The 24,603-nt window shown below is 40.9% G+C and overlaps 1 protein-coding gene across 1 annotated transcript in view; it reads left to right on the top strand.

The window, feature by feature from the left end:
* Positions 1 to 22,619, top strand: part of LSM3 (LSM3 homolog, U6 small nuclear RNA and mRNA degradation associated) — a 31,723-nt gene extending 9,104 nt beyond the window's left edge. Inside the window, exons 2-4 of the mRNA XM_086936868.1 lie at positions 6,317 to 6,427; positions 21,246 to 21,341; positions 22,247 to 22,619. Coding sequence (XP_086792994.1) covers positions 6,317 to 6,427; positions 21,246 to 21,341; positions 22,247 to 22,327 — 288 coding nt within the window. The 3' untranslated portion in view covers positions 22,328 to 22,619. The remainder of the gene's footprint in view (positions 1 to 6,316; positions 6,428 to 21,245; positions 21,342 to 22,246) is intronic.
* The last annotated feature ends 1,984 nt before the right edge of the window (positions 22,620 to 24,603 follow it).

Raw genomic sequence — 24,603 nt, 5'->3', positions numbered from 1 at the left:
CGTAGCCAGTAAGGCCGACTCGGTGCTATGACCCGGCCTGAACCCATTTTGAGATGGGTCCAGAATGCTATTATGGTGCATGTATTGGGATAACACATTATTTACGTGGGCCTCAGCAAGCTTGGCCACCCATGGGAGAAGAGAAATTGGCCTAACGTTTTCTGGTTTTGATGGATCTAGGGTGGACTTCTAAATAATGGGGGATACCCATGCCTGTTTCCAGGCAGTGGGAGCATTGGCCATGGAAAAGGACAAGTTCAGTATAAAACTCAGAGGCTGCTGGAAGAACGTCAGAGACTCAATAAATTGTGCCGGCCTCATAGGGTCTGTCGGAGATCCGGATTTAACTTTCCTACAGAGTTTAGCTAGCTCATCATTCGTGATCTCTGGTATGAGAGTCAGGGTAGCACCATCAACTTTGGTATAAGTGGAGGAGTGCGTATCTAAAGAGTGCTGCAGAAAGGACCTATACATTTTTTGCACCTTTTCTACAAAGAAAATGGCAAGGTTTTTGCACTGCTGTGCGGAGGTTATGTTAGCAGAGGTTCAGGAGTTCCTGAACCAATTTAAAAATACATTTGGTGGGGTTACAACTGGCATTGATTTCTTCCGCATAAAATGTGGCACACGTGGAGCAAATAGCTTTATGAGAAAGTTTTAATTTAGCCAGGTACATCACTTTGTCCCCATCTTTATAGTCCCTTCTCCATGTTCGCTCTGCCCTCTTGCATTCTTTCCTCATGTCATTATACCAAGGGTTGGAGGGGGATCTACGCCCCTTAGTCCATTTAGCCGGAATGAGGGCAACGAGTCCCCTCACAATCCAGTCGTGGTAGGTGGTATATGCTATAGCGGGGTCCGCCATGTCCTTACAGGGAAATATCCCTAAGGAGGTATGGAGGTCATTTAGTTTGAGTTTGTGCCATGGTCTTTTAAAGACCCGATTCACCCCATCCATCTTGAATGGCTCCATGACCTCCACCGTGGCCTTAACCAGATAGTGATCCGTCCACCCCATAGGTTTAGGCACATCAGTATTGACCTCCGGTATGTTGGAAAAAGTGGATCCAGTATATGCCCTGCCGAGTGCGTAGCGGCCTGAATTAAGGAATCTAATTGTAAGGCCGCTAGGTCTGCCAGGAGATTCTTGATGGTTGAGTCGTGAACCTTGTCAAAATGGAGATTTAAATCTCCTAGGATCGTAAAGTTCGGTGATCCCACCACCAGAGAACTGGCCACCTCTAATAAAGACTCAATAAACTTAGTGGCAGGTCCCGGGGGTCTATAAATATATAGTCCTGACAGCGTAAAATGCGGGCTAATAACAATCTTAAAGCGGGCACCTTCACTGCCCCAAATATCTTCCTTAATGAAGGAGCAGGCGTATTGTTCTTTGTGAATGACTGCTATACCGCCACCCTTTGCATCCCTGTTTATTAACTTAATCAGATAACCTTCTGGGAGAGTAAGATTGGGCAAACTAATCATGTCATTGCGCATCCAAATTTCGCACAGGAAGAAAGCATGGTATATTGTCATTTATAATGCAAATAGCTCAAAACTTTGCAAAAGCACCATTTACCACGTTTGTATGCCTGCTGTAGATATCTGATTGCAGCTTTCTGGTTACAAGTTATATTTCCTGCAGAGTGGAGACGCCTGTTCGATGCCCACTATAATTTAATGAGTTGGTTAATACTGTGATATGATAATAAAACACTTGGGTAGACTGTAATAGGAAACAAAAAGCTTATATTTAGTTCATTCTGAAGCAAGTCTTATGTTTGCAGATAAAAAATAACGGAGGCATAAGGAAATAAGATGACTGGCCCACGATCAGACAATGCAGTCAAATCGAGATGCAAGAATCTGCAGCCTGGGTCCGCTGGCTCACAGGCAGTAATGTAGTTTTGATTACGTAGATTGCCCTCGTACCAGCCGAGTTTTACCCTAACATTAAGACCAAGTACTGGTGCATGATGTCATATTTGTGATCGTTGGTGCTCGTGGCCAGTGCGCTGAATGTAAATCGGCTTTGTTCTGCCCAGTTGTATTGTAGTAGACTTGCTACGTGATCCGAATTTTCAAATACCTTAAGTGCAGCCTCAGACACTGAGAGGTGTGAGTTTCAAAGTAATTATTAATGCCTAGAAGAGATTTCAAAAGATATGCAAAAGGGTGCTTAAAGTAACAGCCTTGACATCATTTCGAAACTGAAATATATGTTGATTTGTAGTTGTTAGTAGGAAAGAGCAGCAGGAAGTAGCACCTATGTTGTTGTGTATTCCAGACGCTTGCAGAGAATGTAGGGGTGCGCGGGATTAAGACATTTATGCAGGTGACTGGAGATGGTTCTGGATTGCTCTGAATGGGCTCTGGAGCCTCTAGAAGTGGTACGTCGGAAACCACATCTCCGGCCTTAACCAATGAGCTACTTTAGGCTTAAGAGGCTTGTGAGAAATGACCTATTCACACTTGGTTTTGCATGATTACCCCCCAGAATAGGAGCGTGACTGAGGCACGACTGTCACACGAGTCAGTCCTCATATTGATTCTGATTTTTCAGGATATACCATGGTGTTTAGTCGAGTGCCCAAGTACAAGTGTCTGTCCCCGAAGCTGGATCTGTGGTCGATTCAGATCACTAGTTCTATAATGGGTGCACTTTCCCTTGTTCATACAATCTGCAGCAAAAACCTCCATACATTGAAGAGGAGGGGGCATGCCATGCGCAGGGCCCTGTCTTCACTTTGCTGTACCTACCGTATCTGCTGCTGGGTATGATCCTTCCACTTTCGGCCAGGTATCCGTTCTCCAGTCAGTAGGGGATCGGCTTCCTCAAGTCCCCAGGTGCGAGGGGCGCAGCTCAGGTGCAGGTGGGGACCTGTATGGCAGCGCAAGCAGCAGCGGCTGAAGTCCATTCTCCTGAGAGGCGGGAGAAGGAGGCCGCTGGAGTTGCAGAGAAAGCGGACGTCTGCCATAAACATCAAGCGTGGCATGCTGCTGCATAATCAAGTTTAATTTCAATAAAGAATTCATTTGGCGAACTGCACCATCAGAAAGGTGAAGCAGGGTGTTGATAGTAAAGTAAAAAGCGGCCACCATGCTTAAACTTAAAGTCTGAGGCCCGATGACGAGATTGAGTTCAGGGGTTGCAAACCGCCTGCACAATTGTTGACGGTTGATTTGGACGACCGAGCATATCAAAAAGAAATGCGCGTCCGCCATCCTGGAACCTAAAGCGTACCTCATGCCTGAAAGAAATAATACCAAGCGAGTCTTAAAACAATGGTTCTCTAAAGAAAATATATTATGGCTGTTGTAGGAAAGCATGTAGTGTCTGCAATAAGAGTCATTTCACAAAATAGTGCTCCCGGACTTATAAAGCAGACTGTAATGCCCCACAAGTGAAACGCCCAGTCATTGAACAGCACCGATTTTAGCAAAGACAGTAACAGGAGCCAATTAAAAGGATGGGAGGTGAAATGGGCAGAGCTTGTATGCCTAACCCTAACAGCGCATGCGCTGCTCAGGCTCAACCTAAAAATGCTCCTCAATCTTGACTTCTCCTTTGTAAAGCTTTGCCTGCTGAGATAGATTAGGGAGTCTCAGCCGAAAAATGGCCGTTGCACGTCTTCAAAGGAGTAGCAAATGCTAGTTTGCACCTCAACTCGCAGACCTGCCAACTTTGAAAATTAACTAGTGTGACCCGCCATATTAGTAGATTGCTGAAACACAACAAGCAAATGATTCTCACTTGTATCTTTGTCAGAGGAATTTTCATGGGTTTTTGTCGGATCTTTACAAATAGGTGACCATCTCCCTGTGATCACAGTCATCAAGGAAAGGTTTCACATTTGCGCATTGCACCTTCATTTCCCCCCATTGTTGTGTATATGTTTGTATGTCCATCCATGTAGTTGACTGACTTAAAGTAGGGACAGGACCTCATGCAGGGATCTCAAAGTTCTGACGAAGGTCGCTGACCTTAGGTTGAGCATCCACAATCGCTCGAAACATATTGACAGTCTGATGCTGATGGATTGAGAGTCGATGAAACCATAGTACCATCCTACTACATAATCTTGTCCGGGCATCCGAAAATAATCTTATTTATTTGGCAAATGCCCTAGCCAGTTTAAATCTCATTATGTATGCATCAAAGAAATCTGATCCCCCAATTATAAATCCTGAGCTCCCCTTGTGTCCACTTTAAAGTAATTGCAAAAAACACAGTTGATGGACAGAATGTAGAATAATGTCAGACATTCACCCCAGTACAAGGATCGGGGCCTAAATCCATCGTTTTTTTGCACTCCACACCACCCTGGGTTAGACACTGGCTATATGCAAATCAGCTCTGACCCTCATGGGAACAGTCCAGTCCGAACTACCAAGCCATGTCTTTCCCAGACCGGAATCAAGCATCCAAGGACCGGTTTCTGGCTATCAGCCTTCATCAGCCTGGATAGCTTGACTCCAGTGGTGTGGAGAGCCTGGGACTCATGTCTGAGTATACCCAGCACACTCTGGGTGAAAATTGCAAAAAACACAGTTGATGGACAGAATGTAGAACAATGTCATACATTCACCCCAGTACAAGAATCTGGGCCTAAATCCAGATCAGTTGACTGGGGGTGAGTGTTTGATTTGCTCAAACGCTCCGTCCTTCATCCCCTTTTGTATCACTTTAAAGTAATGGCACTTCGAGGATAAAGGAAAGTCCTCATAATGAAGCAAGCCACAAAATGTGGGTGAGGGCTTCTTTTTCCAAAAAGAAGGATTTCCTTTACAAAGATAAAGCGTCCTAAAATTATTAGCTTCTGTTATTTCACTACTCCTTTTTGTGATTTGTATATTATCTTTTAGGAGGAAGGAATAGGGAGTACGGCATCCCACTCCTTGTTGTGAATATGATTATGATAATGAGATATTGTCATAACTAGGTTAATCACTGTATGACACCAAAATGGAGAAGTGTTTTTTTCTTATTTTACAGGACAAATAGATCCCTGAAGTTTATGAAATTCTAACACCCCCTGCTCTTTTTTCTTCCTTTTTGGTTCATATCCTTCTATATCCCACTCTTGTTTGTTGGTACTTTGTTGTCCTCTCTTCTTTCCAGCTTTACCTTTTTTCATTGATGGCTGTGAACACAGAAAGTTGCCTCTGTATTATACTGAATGAGTGAAGCAAGTGAGCCTGCCTTTCAGGAGTTGATGTGGAGGTTCACCCCCTTAAAACTCTAAAGCAAGTACTGACAGTCAATAGGTCTGGCTCTGGTGTACTGCTGTATGCACACAATGGCATGCACAAAATATGTTTGTGCCATATGTATCCTGCCTCTTTCTGTGCCTCTTATTTACTTTGCCCAAATTTTATTTCCGTGCCTCTGCTTAAATGCATTAGTACTTTAAAGCCAGGCCAGTTTCTTTGCCAATGCTTGTTATAATTTATCAATCTAAAATGGCATCTGTCATATTTGAATGCTATTTTAAAAATACCAAAATGGCTTTCTGTGTATTATGACTTATGCACATGCATCAGCACCATTTTCATGTGTTTTTCTTTAGTCAAAAACCCATTTCAAAATGGCTACCCATGTACCTGTGTACATTATCACATACTAGTGGCCATTTTGGAATTTTCGCCAATGCTTGTTAATTAAATCAGCTTACTTAGAGCTGGAGCAGGTGTGATTCCTCATTCCAGCCCTGCTTTTGATGTCAGAACACTCTTATCATCGAGTGTAAATTATACCCAAACTTTTACAAATGATATCCATACAGCACATAGTCTTGGTTTCCATTCCTGTCAAGATTGTGTATAGAACATGGATCTCTTCGGAACATGGGATCACCCTGGCTGTATGCATTTCTTTATTTTCTACCAAAGCAGTTGAACTGATATTAATCTTCAGTATTTCTTACCCTAACGAAGACTACTTGGAAAAGGTGTATCTTGTGTCTGCTCCGCCAATCTATTTGTAAATATGTGGAGCCTATCTGTGTGACTATTATAAACCTATGAAGTGTTGAAAAGTGCTCCCATGTTTTTTTCTTTCTGAAATGCAAAGTGGTTATTCATTCCCCGCATATTGATTTGCAGTGGGGCTCATTCTCTACTAGTTGGACTAAATATTAGTCCTATTGGTAGGTAACTAGTTCCATTGGCTGATATAAAACTTTGCAAGAAAACAAAGCTCAGGCTGCTAAATTATTTGAATTCGTCCCAGCTGTATAGAATGTCTTTTTTTGTATTTGAAATCACGGAGTGCTGTTTGTTTTATAATTCGATGTCTTTTTGATTTTTTTAGCAACAAGCAACAAATACAGTAGAAGAGCCTCTTGATCTTATCAGGCTCAGTTTAGATGAGCGAATCTATGTGAAAATGAGAAATGACAGAGAACTTCGGGGCAGATTAAATGTAAGTAATACCATAACTCTACAACCATCCGCCTTATCTGTAGAACTGGGAGTTCAAGCATGTTTGGTATTGTCGCACGTCCTTAGTGGGCTTTTCTTTGCTCACCTTTCTGTGTTACCTGAGCCCTAGCATGGACTACTGTTTTGTGTCATATCATGTGTGATGGTTATAGGAAGCCATAGTGAGATGGTTGGTGTTTTGCCTTGGACCTGCGTGTGAATAGAGATGCATACTATGTATGTGCAAATGTGTCTGCATGTATTAGTGTTAGAAGATTATTCGTGTGTATGTCAGCCCATGTTAATCTTTGTATGATTATGGACACCTATATTTGACAATTAAGCTTGATAATGCCAACCTTTCCCCTTGCCTTACCCATTCCATGACACTGATTAGCTCACAGACTCCATGAAAAGACTTGCAGTGTAAATACCTCTCTTGCATCTTGTTGTGTAGGTTAGCTTACTCCTAACAATTATTTTTTATTAACACATGTTGAGTACAAGTTTGAGAATGCAGTAGTATATAAATTGCAGTCCTTTGTGCATCACGTCTTAAGCTGCTGTATGTCTTGAATGTTTTTTTCATTCAAGAGCTTTTGGCTTTGCCAATATTTTTAGCCATGTTTTATGCACTTGTGGCTGCTGTTCAGCATGTCTAACAGTTAGCGGAGTGTCATGTTGTGTCGTAGAGTGGCATAGAGTATAGTAGATCTGGGTGGCATTAAATATAATAGAGTTGGGTGGCATAGAGTATTGTGGAGAAGAGTATCATGTCGTGGAGGAGAGTGCTGGGGAGTGGCCTAGAATAGAGTGGAGTGGCCTAGAGTACAGCGGCGCAGATTGGCATAGAGTAGAGTATGTGTTGTGTGGTAGTGCACTGCCATTACAGATAACCCATTTTCAATTGAAATTGCCATTACATTTCCACAGATAGACCGTTTTACTGATAAAAACTATATAGAGCACAAACGATAATGTGTGGAAATGGGGTCACCTGGCATATTGATTTTGTTTTGATCGTAATAAAATATTTGTTTCCAACACACTTCTGAATTACAAAAACATTTGGTTCATTTGTGCTTTCTTTGGCTAATATATTCTGAAATATTTGCACAGTTAATTTACAGACATTTAAATTGTGTTGTGTGCTACAAACAAGCCATAGCTTTCACATCCAGATTATCAGAATAATCCTCTCACTTTGAAGTCAGACAAATAAAAGTAAACACCAAGCTGCCCCGAAAGACAGAGCCTGACATTTGACCTCTGTCTTTGAATGCACAGAAAATGTGGCACGTTAAGAACAACCTTGAAAGGCCTTTTTACAGAAAGCAAGCACTTGTAGAAGAATACAGTAAACTGCCATTGCTCCACGGAAGGGATGTGCTGGCAGTCTGAAACAAATAAAGCCAGTAAATGAAAGCCAAGAACATGGGAGTTGCAAACCACAAAGACAATAGTAAGCAATAGGCGGAATGCATTCTTTGTTCAGCTTTTAGAATGTCCCCAAGAAGCCTTTAACAACAAGACATCTGTGTCCTGAAGGGTAGGATTTGACCTAAAAATACCAGTATGCAAAGTGCTACAGGCTCGAACACCACGGCTAGCTAAAACTGTTATTCAGGACATGGTTTCATTTGACTAGTATGCATGTTCCACCACCTACGCAACCACAATATGTTATACTCCGTTAAACATTTTGATATGATACTCCATCTTTTACAATGTAACTTTCATCCAAATAAACCTAAATGAAATAGTGTATATACCTTGTGTTGCCCATGGTAGGCAAGACTATTTCTTCCAGTTCATGTGTTCCCTGTCCATTCTGGTATCTGTAGTCTTGCATTTATAATGTGAAAAGCTATACCTGAATGTAAATTAAAAACTCAAATTAAATGAGCTACTCCTATTCGACAAGTGGCAAGTTGAGAGCACTAAGCTAGTGAAAACTTTATAAATTTAAGTCAAGTCCATAACTACTGAAATACCTTCCCTTATTAAAGTTATCAGAAAAGTGGGGGCTGGGGTAATACAGCAGAGCCCCACTCAGTGTACTATCTATAATGAATATAGTTAAACTGAGCAAATTAAGTTTACGAGTTGAGACGAAGTTAAAGAGCCCTTAATTAAACCTAATTGAATGTTTTAAACACCAACTTGATCAATGTTGCCAAAACAGAACGTCTTTATGGAATACAAATCGCAGCACCTATTGATGAATCTGGTGCACCCACAAAATATACAGTCTAGTCCCTCGAGAGTGAATATAAAGACGAAAAGTATTGGCAAGGCCAATAGGCTGCACCTATCCAAGAACTTTTGGCTTTGCCAATATGTTTTAGCCATGTTGTACACCAGTGTGGCTGCTGCATGGCTAAAAGTTAGTGGGGTAAAGGAGAGTACCGTGAAGTGTTGTGGAATGGCATAGAGTTGCATGGAGTGGTGATGAGTGAAGTGTCATGGAGTGGCGTAGCGCAGAGTGGTGTAAAGTGTTGTGCGGGGAGTGAAATGTCCTAGAGTGGAAGGGCGTAAAGTTGAGTGGCAGAGTGGAGTAGAGTGTCATAGAGTGGAGCGGCATGTAGTTTCATTGTGATGTAGAACAGAGCAGAGTAGTATAGAGTGTGATGCTTAGAGTTGAATAGATTGGAGTAGAGTAGTGTAGGAGAGTGGGATGGCATAGAGTGCTGTAGAGTACAGAGTGCAGTGCCACAGAGTACAATGGTGCACAGTAGATTAGTGTGACGTAGATTGTCGTATAGTAGAGTTGTGCAGTGGCAAAGAATAGAGGGGTTGAGTGGCGCAGGATAGACTGGAGTGGCGCAGATTGGTATAGAGTGCAGTGGTGCAGATAGATTACAGTGGTTTATAAGAGATTGACGTACAGTTCAGTGACGTAGAGTAGAGCTATCCAGAATGGCATGGAACGTAGTGGCATACAGCACGTTGGCGTAGAGTGGCACAGAGTAAAGTGGCGTGGCACGGTAGGGAGTGACGCAGAGTGGAATGCATTTGCAGAGTAGACTGTTGTGAGGTTGTGAAGAGTGGCGTACGGTGCAGTTGTGTAGAGTAGATTATTTTGTAGTAGAGTGGAGTGGTGCACGTAGAGTCCAGTTAATTGTTTCAGAGTAGATTAGTGTGCCATCGACTGGATTAGCATAGAGTGCTCTGGTGTAGAGTGGAGTGGTACAGAGTAGAGTGGCATAAAGTCGAGTGTAACGATTGAGTGTCGAATAGTGCAGTGGTGCATAGTAGAGTAGTGTGGGGTACAGTGCATTCCCATAGAGTAGATTACTGAATAGTAGAGAGGCATGGAATGGTGCAGAGTAGAGTGCTGTGTGGAGAGGTGCAGAGTAGTGTGGAGTAGGGTCAGGTGGAGTATGCATGGTGTGGTTGCGTATTGCCATTACCCACGACACATCTTTAACTGAAATTACTATTAAATTTGCTCAGACATACAGTTTTACTGATAAATGTATACAGGGCGCAAACGATAATGTGTAGAAATGTCATCACTTAGCAGATTGATTTGTTTTGATTGTAATAAGCCCTCCCCTGAGCCGAACGTTCCGCCCCAGTGCGGAACGTTCTATTAAGCGGGCGGGGCCGCGCCGTTCAGCAGACGTGCGCAGCACTACCGAGGTAGTGCACGTGACGTCCGCTGAACGTTCGCAGCACTTGAGGGGTTAAAATATTTGTTTCCACCACACTTCAGAATTAACAAAACATGTGCTGCGTTTGTGCTGTCCTAATTCTGATATTTTCTGAAGTATCTGCATAGTTAATTTACAGAAATTTTAATTTTGTTGTGCACTAGAAAAAAAATAACTTCGTACAGCCTTCCTCAAGCGTTACTCTTCCCATTAGCCAGCATGATTGTCACATAAAGCCCCTCACTTTGAAGTCGGAGGAAGAAAAGTAAACACCAAGCTCCCTGGAAGACAGAGCCTGACATCTGACCTCTTGTCTTTGAATGCACAGTAAATTTGACCAGATAAGAACAAGAGTTAAAGGCCTGTTTAAAGAAATCCAGTACTGGGGAAAGAATACAGAAAATAGGGTTTGGGTAACGAAAGGGACGAGCTTAAGCTGGACAACCTTAAACAAATAAAGCCAGCAAATGGAAAGATGGAAAATATGAGTTACAAAACATAAAGCCGATGGTAAGCCATGCATTCCCAGGAAGTTTTGTGGAATGTCCCCAAGACGTCTTTAGGAACCCACACAGCTGCTCTGTCTGGTAGGCTTAGACCTAAAAATCACCAGCTTGGAGGCACCATTTGTATATGAAAAACAGGTATTGCCTTTATTTAATTCTCCAATAATACAAATATACTTTGTAATCCAGCCTGCATGTGTTGTGTGACTTATTTGGTTGTAAAAATCAAAATTGAAAAATATTTATCAATTTTAGAAACCTTCCCAAATGCACTATTCTTTTTGTTTACCATAAGCTTTCCATATTTAAATATTTACAAAACAATTGTTATACTTTTTAAATATATTTCCTAAGTTAAGAAAGTTTAAATAAGTTACATCTTCCTAGGAATTTACGGGACACAATAGAGTACAGCAATTGAGATTGTTCATCACAGTTTCCTTCTATCAATAAATTTGCATATAAGTTAACATTCACATCGGGGGCTCTAATGAATGGGAGATTTTGTCACACTTAATACATCTTACTTTAATATTGATTGTGATAATTTAAACAACATCCTTAAACTTTTTGTTTCTTATATTTTTATATCCCCAAAGTTGGTTCATAAAACGCTCAAACTTGTACTCATCACTAAATCACTTGGTTACCTAATAATCATTTTTTAAGAATAAGTTTCTATTCCGATCTCTTAAAATACAAAACATTGTTTAGTTGCTGCTTTATTATTCACATCTGGAAAAATAGAAGTCTGCATTTCCTGCACACTTGCAATCCCCTTAGACGCAAGTTGGGTTTCTCACTGTAGGGAACTTGGCTTTTGTTGCAGTTAACCCCCCTCAGCCCCCTTTTTATTTCCCTTTTTAGCGACTAGATGCTGATTTTTGACTGACCATGTACGGACACCTTCTAACTAGACCTCAGTGCTCATTCCCTAAAACAAGATTTGTACTACAATTAGCTCAAGACTTTAGCACCCCTGTAAGTCCCTAGTAGATGGTTCTCCAGGTACCTATGGCAGGGGTGCTAAAGGGGGTCCCTAAGGGCTGCAGCATATTCTATGCCACCCTAAGGGACCCACATACAAATTCCACACAGGCTGCATGACATGTAGCAAACCGTAAGTGAAAACACATGACACACTCCTATGTGTCATGCCAAAGTCACTGCATCTAATATGTGTAAGCAGGCTTTGAGCCCAAAGGTAGAATGCATTATATTTTATGTGCGGACATAATTTGCATGAGCAGATCTGTCCCTGTCATGTCTTATTCTATCGCAAGTGAGCAGGGAAGTCATCTTAAGGTATGTACTGTGCACTGGTCAAAACGATTTCCCAAGCTGCATGATGGCTTCACTGAAACATAAGTGTTGGTATCGGACACCTCGTATTAATAAACCCACACTGATTCCAGTGATGGATTTATTAAGAGGGTACCCCTTGAAACCTACTAGCTCTCAAGTGTGCCAGCTGACTGCTTCCGTCCACCTTGCTACCACAGACTAGTTTCTGACCCCCCCCAGGGGTGAGAGCCTTCGCTCTCAGGAGGTTGGGAACAATGACTGCTTAAAGGCTGGTAAAGTAGCATTTGAAGGGTCGGGTCTTCAAAGAACCCACCGCCTTTTAAATGCAAATATGACTTCTCTCACAGGAGACTCCCTTGTCCAGAGCCCTTTGGCACTTGGACAGGTGGGAAAATAAGCTATGCAGGAAGTGTGTTTTACTGCCAGGTTGGGCACACCTCTGCGGTGACCCAGTCTGACATGAACACAACTTTAGAACTTACACCATATTGGCTTTGGTGGAATTGGGAATTATGGCACAGGGTGATGCCCACTCTCCACAGGCAGTGGTCCCCTAGGGAGTGTAGTGACCCTTAAATTGACTCCCTTAAATTGAGTTTTTAGGGGGGCCCCTGATACCAAAACCTCAGATTCCGATGAGAGGAGGAGTGGACCAAGATGAGTTCTGTCACAAGAACCGAGGCGCAGCGACTGACTTGGCGCCAACCATGCCAGCCTAACTGCTGTCCCCAACAGTCGTGAAAGAAGTAGACTCGTCCTGCCGCTGTGCAGTCTCCAAGAAGCCCAAAAGGCTGCCAGTGCTTCACCAACTGCCTGAAGAAACTCCCTTGGAGTAGAGAAGCTAGTCCGCTGCAGCCGTAGACACCAAAGACGCAAGGTGCTGTCCCCCGAGTTGTCACTCCCAGGCCAGCCCGACGCAGCAGCTCCCTAGGAAAAGGACCCTGTGCTCCTGAAGGTCAGTTCTGTCTCCCCACTCAGTGGGAGGACACCAGAACCAACCTGAGTCGCTCAGGACCAATACCTGATGACCAGACCCTTGCAGCAGCAAAGGCTTGTTGTGTCCAGTCTGGACACATATTCTGACCTGCATGTCGAAAGACTGACTGTGAGACCCATATTGTGAGTGTCCTAGCTGTCCTGTTTCCCTTCCTGCAGAAAACAAAGAAGTGAGTCTGACTGCTGAAGCAGTGAGACCCACATTGTGAGTGGCCCAGCTGTTCTGTTTGCCCCTCCTGCGGAAGACAAAGAAGTGTCTGTGACCGCCGATGCTTCAAAGCACCTATGTACCCGTGCGTCTGAGTCTAAGTGAGGTGACGGTGCCAACGTGAGACCCACAAGAGCTAAGCCCACGCTTGGGTTTGCCCAGACCTGACTTCCATGCTTTCTGCAGCCTCTTTCTGCAGGCCCCCTCCAACCGCAGGAAACTCCTACACTGGAATACGACCCCAAAAGCCCCACAACCTGAGGAGAAGTGGACCAAGGGTGTCCCTGTGTGCCCGAGGATCACAAGGGGCAATCACCCCTGTGGGTTCCCACGGACTGGTCCCCATTCCCAGCTTGCAGCTTCTTTGTAACCAGGCCGTTCTGCAATTGAAGTGAATGGGACATAACCGATGCCGTGACATACCTCTGCACCCGGATGCACCAGAACCTCCTAAGGTGACCTGTGATGTGGCCTTAGACCTTGCCCCATACTCACCTTAAGCCCAGAAGAACAGTCCCATTAGTGGCTAAGAATGCCCAGATGTACTGCGTCCACTTTTGAAAACTGTAAAAATTCATACCTGGAAAAGTACTTCCGATCTTGGTATCTAAAGTTATATAAAAGTACTTGTCATTTTTATAAATTTGTGTGTGGTCTCACTTGCTGCCTTTGTGTGTGTAATACATGCTTAGCATTAGCCTCTGATATGTCCAACTGCTCGCCTACACTACCACAAAAGAGAGCATTTGGAGTGTGATTTCTGCCTCCGTAATTCCTCTGGGGTTTGCTTGGACTCTTTACACAGTGTACCTCTTTTTGGTCCGGTATATAAAGAGCCAGCTTCCTACACTTCCATATTTACATTTTTTGAACAACCAACGTCTCAATCTTAGGTGTGTGTTAGCACTCTATTGTGTTTAATACCTCTCCTCTAAAGTTTAGAACTAGGCTCCATTTTGTATTTCTGCAGTCCCAAATTGTGATGAGAGCAAACTTGTCGCCCACATTATTTTATGTGATGCAATATAAACATGTACTTTATATGTCAATTTACAACTTTCTATCTTGCAAGAATCCAAAATATGTTCATAACAATTTCCTCAATCTATGCAGTTAACAGCAACAATTATTTTCTCAAGTGTATTGAGTGGAGATTGAACCCCCAGAGCACTAGAATAATTTGAATGTTTGAGAGTGTCATCACACTCACCTGTACACTATTTGATTACCATATTAAAGCAAGTTGATTGTGTTCTATTTAGATTTGAGTATATAATTTAACAAACATCTGTGTTGTTCTGTTACATATAGAAATACTCTGACAATGAATTTATTAATAGAATATGTTTCAGATATTGATATGGAGGTCCTGTACTTTATAAGAAATTAGGATATTTATTTCCAATATTGAAACCATGAGTGATACTTTGGAGTCTGCCTAACCCAACCTTTGTTTTAACATCAAAATCTCTCTCATCTTCTTTGAAGTGGTATATAATAAATGCCTACCCATTTTAGCTATTAATCTTCCCTAATAGGCGAGTCTCATTAATATGAACTACTAAGCGTTATCCATTGTCCTTAATTTTTATCGCTTTGTGTTTCTACTATGAGTATTTTTAACAATGTAACGGAAGAACCACCATATTTGATCACATACACATCCAATAGTATATACACAATACATGATTTTAGAAATAAACTGTGAAATTTAGTAATCTTAAAGATAAGATCTCTAAAGCTGGTAGTTTTGTTATACTAAAAAAAACTAAGCACAATTATCACATTTATAGAAATCTTTTGGGTTGACTAGGTATTAATAATGTTCTTTTACATTTTGGTAACTCACAGCATCACTGATACCCAATATATTCTTAAGAGTTTTGAATTTTCTGAGGTAATTGTAGGTGAATCTGAGATTGGGGCAGAAATATCTGGATCTATTTTAGGGAGATGCCAATGTCTATTTAAGATTTAAAAGGTGACATTACTTCCAGGATTGTAATTGGTTATTAATCATAATGTTTCATAATATTATTTTTTCAGAGATCTAGTGATTGTTTTATATAACACTAGCAGCCCGCCCCAGCGTTGCCTGGGGTGGAAGGGGGCTGCATTTCAGGTTTGCGTGCTCTCCCGCCCAGGCCCCCGCCCGCCACGACATTGTCTGTGTCTCGGACAATGTTGTGGCGGGCGGGGGCCGGGGCGGGAAAGCACGCAAGCCTGACATGCTGGCTTCCCCTACCCCCGCCTGCCCTGACATTCCCCAGCAGCCCGTGCCCCCGCCCGCCCCGACCCTGGCTGCCCCGGATTCTTACCTTGCCTCTGCTGCTCACACCGCCGGTCCATATTTCTCCGCTCCGCCGCTCTACCACTCACCACCTGTCCGCCGCCGCTCCTCCCCGCGCCATGTCCGCCTCTCCGCTCCGCCGCTGGCCTCCGCTCCTCCCCTGCGCGCCATGTCCGCCGCTCCTGGGACGCTGCTCCTCCCCTGCTCCTGACGTGACGATGCACGTCGCGGCCGGCGCTACTTTGGGGGAACTACTTTTTGTAAAAATTGTACTTTTTATATAACGTTTATTTAAAAAAAAAATTAAAGCCTATGACCATCTACACACCCTGCCGATTTAAACGGTGTATCGGGTGTGTAGATTGGCGCTGTGGTTCCCGAGTTTACCTGGCTCAAAGGTGCAAGTTCTCTCTTTATAATAGTAGTATAGATTATTTTTGTAGAGCGCCATGTCACTAAACACGATCAGTCACTAATTGCTTCACAGTCCTATAGGCTTTATTGTGTCGGACAGCCAGATACATTTTGACTGATTCATATCTAGAGAAAAAGGAACTCATTCCCTGAACTCATTGTACCGTCTATGTGTTTGTGTGTTTCCTTCATTAATGAGTAATGTTATTTTCATTACATGTATTAAGTACATTTGAGACTAAGTATACTTGACTCCCAACAGAACCACTGTTTTGTTTTGCATACATACCCAGGTTCTGAGGGTTACTGGGTTACCCCATTATCCTTAATGGTTATGAATATTCTCAGCAAAATCTAGTTGAGTGTGCCTTATTTTTAGTGTGCACACTTCACACACACGCCTGTATTGCCGCGTGCTGCTATGACCAACCATTGCGCAGAGTTGTGGTGCAGTGTATTGGTTGGCAAAGGCTTACTATCTATGTTGGTACCTTCTTTATCAGCACACACTTGTGGCTCTATATGTTGTAGTGCAAACTGCTGTTGGCCGAACATCCAGGGTGGCTCGTGGTGTCACGCGTGGCGTCGGAGGGTGAGGCTGATATTATTAAATCGCTCTGTGTCCAACACCCATGCTTCCGTGGCTTGCATCAAGATATCTCTTAATTACGGTGCGGCGACGGGATTGCTCCAGCATCTACTTTGCCCAAACTTGTCCTGTGTGCAAGCCTGACAGATGCATTCATTTAGGTGGAGATGGTCCAGGGACCATTTGATCATTTCATATTTATGTTTGGCTGCGAGCGAACATTCCTGAATACATTACACTGAAACAAAACGTTTTTATCTTGCAGGGTGAGCGAGCGAGGAAGCAGGGACTGAGTGCTACGCCGCGGGAGGCAGGATATTCTTCAGAGTTCACGCGTCAGTTTACTCTTGGGATTACTTGGAGTCGTGACGTGACACAAAACACGGACTTTGCTGAAGTTGTACAGCGGATTGGTTTTATTCAAACTTCTGCTGCTGTTTTAGCGCATTATCTCATAGTAACCTTTAACAGTTGTGCATTGCTGGGAACTTTCAAATCAGGGGACGGAAAGACATTCAATCTCGGTTTTTACCCACCAGCACAAAGCACCTTGGGGCTTGTAGTTTCATGTTTCCGATCACAAGTGCGTCTCTTCCACACGCACAGCGCTGTCAGCTAAGCAAAAAAAAAAACATAGCACCAGCTGCCATTTACCTTCTGGAAATTGGGGCTGTTGCAGTCAGTTGATAGCTGCGAGGGAGCATGTGTGTCATTGTTAATAATGAATATTAAATAACGAAGGTCGTTTTGGTCACCAGTGCAGTACCTCTCTCAGTTGTGCCTCGTTCAGTCCTTTCATTCCCGACCTGACCCTCCTCTCCCCTCTAGTGGCCCCATCCCAGTAGCACTTACTCCGGTCGGTAGATTCTTCACTATCAGGCGGAACATGATGCTCTTTACAGGAATCTTGCCTTCTTCCACTCTGTTACAATTCTCTCACATTGGGTATAGGCGCTGCCATCTTTGTTTCCTTCCTCGCCGCTCGTCACCGCTCCTCCCCGCCTGTCGTCATCACGTACGTTGCTGTCATTGCTACATCGCGGCCGGCGCTTCTTTCAGGGGACTACTTTGTTTTTAAAGTTACATTTTTAAATTTACTTTTTTTTTTAATTTTATCTAGCCTATGTCCATCTACACACCCTGACTATTTCAAGGATGTATTGGGTGTGTGGATTGGCGCTGTGGTTCCCGAGTTTACCTGGCCAAAAGGTTTGTGTTCTCTTTTTATAATAGTAGTATAGATGTTCCTTGTAAGACCTCACAATAGAAATTGTTTTGTTTAATAGTCTAGAATTGTATCCGGTTTCTTCTAATTTGTTTTTCATTTTTTTATAATTCCTGTTCAAAGTCAGATTCCCTACAACATAGTCTCCTAGCTCTCCGGATTTCCCCAAAAGCTATATTTGACTTTTGTTTGTAAGGATGATTAGACATAACATAAAAAGGTACACTCAGTAGAGGGCAGTTTTCTGCATTGGTTGCTGTTCTGTTTCCTTCCCTCCATGTTTAAAGATTTCTACATCAAGAAATATTATCTTATTACTTTATTCTGTAGTAAGACTAATATCGGTCATTTTGATTCAAAAGAATATCAAATTCTATCAAGGTTTCATAAATGCCCTTCCAGGTTACCATTATATCATCTATGAAGCAACAAGACATAGGTTTATAGTCCTAAGTATATCCTGTTCAAAGGCACCAAAGAAGAGATTTGCATATGCAGGAATGCTATTAACCCTTTGCGTTGCTTGTATAACCGATACTGAAATGTACAATATTTTTTCTGTGTTAAAGTCGAGCATTCCCAGAATCGTATTAGTATGCTTCAAATAGGTAGCTGGTATTGTCTCTAGATATTTTCTTATCTGCAATCCTTGCTCCTGATGGATTATAGTATATAAATTACGAACATCCATGGTAACTAAAATATAATACCTACATCACAAAATTGTGTAGACCCCAACCACAAAGTCAGATATGTTTTCAGTTAGTGAATTAATCCCTGATATAATATATCAGCAGCAAGTAAGTGGTCTATTTTCATGAATTTGTAATGATCAGACTGTATTGAAGAATCTAGCCACTTTTTGCACCAGCTCTCTTCAAACTACAGAATGCAGGTGCTCCTATCACTTAGTTGGCTCGTTCTCATAATCCTTAATTACAGTCAAGCTAGCACCTTTTATAGAGTTACAAATATAGATATATCCACTTCTAAAGCCTCCAATGCTAACCTTTCTACTATATTTATATTTAAACACATCATTTATTTTCAAATCATCTAAAAAAATGTATTCATTTACAGAATTTCAATAACTCCATAAGATATAGTTGATTGAAAGGTTGATTTCTTTTTTTTTTTTGGGTGGGGGGTTTCAATATTTAAAAGTAGTGCTATATCTTTAATGTCGCAATGCTTATCATCTCGGATGCTTAACAAAATTTGAAACACACTCAAGTCAGAAATGGATTTATAACTAAAAACATCAAGTGACCTGTGTTCCAGTTGAACATATTTTTTTCTTGAATGTTTAAGTGTCACGCTGAACTCTAAATAAAATATTATTTGTATGCTTTACTATAGTAAGGAAATAGTAGTTAGTGTTAACATTTTAAAACATCCACTTATACTAGTGCTTTGGAGTTCCAGCCACACCCTACACTCTTGAGGAAATTCATTTTTACAATTAATTGCATAGTTTGCACAAATTATTTTTATAAACCTATGTTGAATTCTTAAAACATAATATTGATGTATAACATACAGTGTATATATTGCATCACATAAAAGATGTATGCTACAAGCTTGTGCTCATTACATATTGGAATAGCGGAAATCCAACGTGTCTTCAAGTGTTAGACCTTAGGGGAAAAGTATTGAGTCCACCTGTCTGACGATGCACAATGGAAATAAAAGTACATGTATTTAAGGATAACAGAGGTTTTTTTCTAGGTGCCAGGTAAAATAAGTGAATACTGGACTGGAAATCACTGCTACAACAGGTTTTTGGTTTTTCCCTGGAGCAGTGTTACTGCACCATTAAGTTCCTTAGATTGGAATGGGGATAATGTAGCGGTGCTTTGTTTGTTTCTTGAAAACTGAGGTGCAAATCTCAGAATGTTGTATTTTTTCCAGCTCACAATTTTCCCCTAGTGAAAATACTGCCAGGTCTAAAAAGTGTGGGCACACCTAGTTGTGTTTTTGGGTTTGACCTACTGTTGATATCAGAATCTGGATTAGGGTTGCCTTGTGAATGATGGCAATACTGTTAGGCTTATTGTTATGGACAAAATTAAATATGCTAATTGAATTAATGTAAAATACAATCACACACACAAATATTTAACAAACTAAAGTGTTTAGTAGTAAGAGGTTAGTAAAGCGTTGCACAACCTTACTTTAAAATTAATTTCTAAAAAAAGTAAGGCATTAAGGGGTGTACAAGACGAAATTTCAAAAATAAACGTAAGCCTCCTTGTTGAAGTGGCAGACAAGGAGAAACCTAGAAAGACTTTGCAGTCGAGAAAATGGGAGGCAAATAAATTATATATCTCCCTTAAAAGCACCTCAGTTGGACCAGAACAAAAACTTGTATTCTCACTGATACTCCGTAATACTTTTTGGCAAGTTTGTCTTCCTAGTAGCATACATTCTGAATAAATGAACTGAAGGAACCGTCAACTGAAGGTTTTTGTTGATCGCCTTTCATTGACAAATATGCATATACTTTAATATTGTTGATTTGTATTTTTGATTATTCTTTGTGTTTATTTCATGTACCGACCTTCTCAGCATTTGAGGTTGGCATGTATTTTCTTGTTTTTAAAAACTCACTTGCGTTTTTATGGATATCCTCTCTAAATTTAGAAATGCAGTGATTTTAAACAGGGCATGTGTGTGTGTAGACAGGCATTGTGGTACATGAGTTCTGCTGTGTTCTTTAAACGTGCTCTTTTTTTCTTTTCTTCTATATATTTATATTTTTATGATTTAATAAAGTAAATCGTACTCTGATGAGTGCACTTCTTGTGTCATGGAGAAATAATTGTATTCATTTGGTATATCCTTTTTTGTCTTGAAGGCCTGTCCCTGCATCATAACTTTATTCAGCAGTATTATTAACGAGATAGGTCAAGCCTTGTCTTCGAAAATCTGACCAGATTCAATTTCGTCTCCAAAAGTGGATCAGAGCCTATACTGTTAAATTGTTTTTTTCCTTTTTCCTTTCTATAACACAATGAACACATATTCCTGCAGCATTGTGTGCTTTTAAGGTACACATGAGTATGATAATGTCGGTCACATTACAGACTCACTTTTGCAACCCGGGACAATAATATGTGCATTACATTTTTGCATACCAAATAGTCCAGATTCTGCTGAGGTGCACAAATGACTCACCCAGCAACAAGACATTCAACGTTTTTTTTCTCGTTCTGACAAAATTCACATAATTAACCATATTCATATAACTGCATGAAGCCTAAAGCCATAAACTTTTGGGGAGGTGGCATACTCGACCTTTTCTGGAATGTTGCTTGCTCACTTTATAACACTCCTGCAATCTCTTTTCTGTGCCATGTTTGTAACTTTCAGTTAAATGTAAAGTTGACACACATTGCCTTGCTATGCTAGAGATTTTCTACCAAGGTTGAATTAGTTTACTGAATGAAGTTCAGCTTTTCTTGATTAAGTTACATGGCAAATACAGTTGGGCTATGAACAGTTAAACGTGTGGTTGCGTAATAAAATAACAGTTGGTATAGACAACTTCAGCTAGTTAGTAAGACATTCTTAATTGTTCTTGCATATTTCACGTTGTGAAACATGTACTGTTTTTTTGCTCATTCGTAGGCTTATGATCAACATTTGAACATGATTTTGGGAGATGTTGAGGAGACCGTAACCACAATAGAGATCGATGAAGAAACCTATGAAGAGATATACAAGGTAAGATCCTCATTATTTTATGTTTTATTTGTCAGAGGAAAGTCTTGTAAAAACTCTTCATACAACTTTTTTCATGAACACATTGAATACATGATCAAACCAGATTATCAATATTTAAGTGTTTCACCTCTCTAAGGAATGCTTATGAAAGTCGTTCAGTGTTTGACATTAGAACTACAAACAGGAGACATTATTGGTATATGTTGAATTTCAGTTGCTTCTAAGGTTTGCATGTTCCGATATTTTTGTCACAAACATTCAGTAAACCTCTTTGTGTGAGACAGGCGATAAACTTTACAGTGTACCAATTGACGTCCACTTTTGACAGATCTGGGGAAGAGAGAAACCAACCTATTAATATGTCTTTAAAGTCATTGATTTTTATTTTATTTTTAAACTTGACACAAGCTTGAGCTAAGTACATGTCCATTAAATAATGTAATGGGATTTGGGTTATATGATGGTTCTTGACTCTCATTGTATATAAGTGAATGTCGGTTCATGATTCATAGGATTTTTTTAAAATGGAAGTAGAGTTTAAATTGTAGTATTTAAAACTGAAAATAGCCTACATTTGTTGATGCTTAAAGATAAAGGTGCTTAATGTGAAATGTATTCCCTTTATTCTGAAGGTTTATTCTTTTCTGCATTTCTACACCTCTTTCTCCATCCCATCCACATCTTGCAAACACCCCAACCATTGCTATAACAAATCTTTTAATTAGCAGTGCTCCTCCATTTGAAACAATTCCTCTTCATTTATAATTTAGTATGCAAGAGCATATTGCACAAGACTGATTGTAGAGAGCTCATTTTAGACACCCCTAAAGAATGCTGTTTGTAAAATATTTGTTTCCCTGGATGTCAATGGAATTTTTCTAAGTTTTCCCTTTGTTTTCTTTCAGTCTACAAAGCGCAACATACCCATGTTATTTGTACGAGGTGATGGTGTTGTACTCGTTGCTCCACCTCTGAGGGTCGGCTGATGCTTCAATGTACTGTCTTCTATAAATGATCCAGTTTACTCTTATGTTCAAGTATACTGCTCTTATTTTTATAGTTCTTCATGAATCCAAAGGGGTTGTTTGGTTTTTTTTTTTTTTCTTTTTTTTAAATTTGGGATTTGTTCAAATGTACTTGCATTGTAGTATGGAGAAAATAAACACCAAATAGGAGAGCTTTTTTTTTTTATTCCCATGGATAATTATGAAAGGTCTGTCCTGTTTTAATTTAAATAAGCCAACCCTTGCTAAATGTAAATAAAACTATTGGCTTTCACTTATTTTCCAGGCTCTTTATTTCTTCCTCTTTGCTTATATTAAATCGCAAAGTATGTTCAAATTTAAAATCATGAAATGTTTTTATGCAAGAGTTTGTAAAATCACGTCTACTCGTCGAATGGATTTCTGTGGTGTATTTTAGTACAGCGATTCTCGACCTGGGGCCCGTGAACCATTATGTTTCCGCACCACCTGCTCAGGGGGTCCGCAACTGTTTAAAATTGAAAATTATAAGATGTTTTGTAACTGAAAGCATTTAAAATTTGAGGGTAAAAGGTAAGGTGTTGCCCTTACCTTGATTTAAGGGAGCAGCACAGGTGCTGCAAGCAAAAATAGTCTATTAGTGACCTCAATGGAAGCACAGGTATACGTCGATTTTTAAATTAAATAAAATGTAAAAAAAGAAAGAAAAATTCTAGGAGGAAAAGAAGATGCAGGGATATGTTAGAGTCTGGCAAATTACTTGGCCTTTTAGAACTAGAGCTACAACGTTTCCTTTTAAAATTTCGATTTTTGTATATCTGTGTGTGAATTAAATACATTATTTAAAAATTTGCTACTTTTCACCCCGTATGTCCAACCAAGCATAGCTGGAAAAGACCGAAGAATCTATCTTTCACCATGGTCCCTCATGCAAGGTGTACCCCACTATTCTATTCTTGAGTCCATGCTCTTTAATCTTTCTCTTGAACCTATTTATGACCATGCAGATTGGGTGTCTCATACTTCCTATATAAAGACTAAACGCTTCTGCACTCAACAGGCTCTTCAATAGTTGGCAAATCCACTTTTTAGTAACACAACACCACCTGAAAGTGAACAGACTCCTGTGTCATTCGTCTAGCACAGAAACTGGACGTCTTTTGATATATTGTAGCGCTTACGGACACTTTAGAGTTGCTCAGCAATATGAAGAACAACATGCAACACAATCTCTCTCAGGTTGAACTTCGAGAATCTGGCGAAAACCTACGTCTCTCCATCTGCCACCCTCCTAGATTTCTGGTTAGCCACTTTCTAGTTCCATGTCATCAAAAACGATTTGACATTCCTCCCCACTTCTCGACTTAGTTCTCTTAATTTCATTACCCTCTTGCAGTTTTGACAAGAGGGTTTTCTGCTGGGTTCCACTGTTCCTATTTCTGTCTTATGTTTACTATTGAATAAATATTACATGACATGAAGAGGGCTGCAGTGTCTTGTCCATTTTGTTCCAGTTGACTGTTTTGGCACAGTGTTCCTTGAGACTCTCCTCAGACCATCCATGTGTTGAGTTCTTCTAGTCCTTTCTGAATGACCGAAGTCAACAATTTTCTTGCCTCCTTTCTTGTGTTTCTTATCCACCTAGATGGATACTTTTGACCCCTAGTCTTTTCACGGTTTTTGATGCACTTAATGGGAATTGTTTATTCTTCCTCTACCCAGAACATTCCTGACCGGGCAGTTGGGGTACAGGGGTTTAAGAGGGGTGCAATTCACAGAAGTAAATTTAGATGGAGTACTCGTAGAAATCTATGATTTGTGAGTAAGCCCGGGATGTTTGTGAATCTCTCTTAAAAGGAAAAAAGTTAGGTTGTTGGCATGAGCCACCCTCAGGTAATGTAAATGTCCTAATTTTTCCGCTTTTGCATGTTTCATTTGCCTTAAATATTGTCTTGATTGTTCTGTCAGCTGGATTGCGGGGGTTTCGCTTTCCGGGACCTACAAAAATGTGCTCTCTAGTATTCATGTGTGATCCTCAGTCTAGAAAGGAAGAAAAGTTGCATCCTAGCACACACGTCTGGATCAAATTTTGCACTCTGTCTCAGTTTAGATGAAATTCTGTGAGAAATCATAAATTCTCTCCTTTATTTTTTCTCAGTTGTATCTATCCACGATCCCCTCTAGTTTCTACATGCACCATTGATGCTAGTTCCTTGCTATATTCCAGTTCATTCGTCCAGTTGCATTTTGAAAGTTTTGCAGTCATAATCGGTGCTGGC

This window comes from Lissotriton vulgaris, chromosome 9 (genome assembly GCF_964263255.1).
Source record: "Lissotriton vulgaris chromosome 9, aLisVul1.2, whole genome shotgun sequence".
Lineage (NCBI taxonomy): Eukaryota > Metazoa > Chordata > Amphibia > Caudata > Salamandridae > Lissotriton > Lissotriton vulgaris.
Note: the sequence above shows the minus strand (reverse complement) of the source record. Positions and strands in the feature narration are given on the sequence as shown.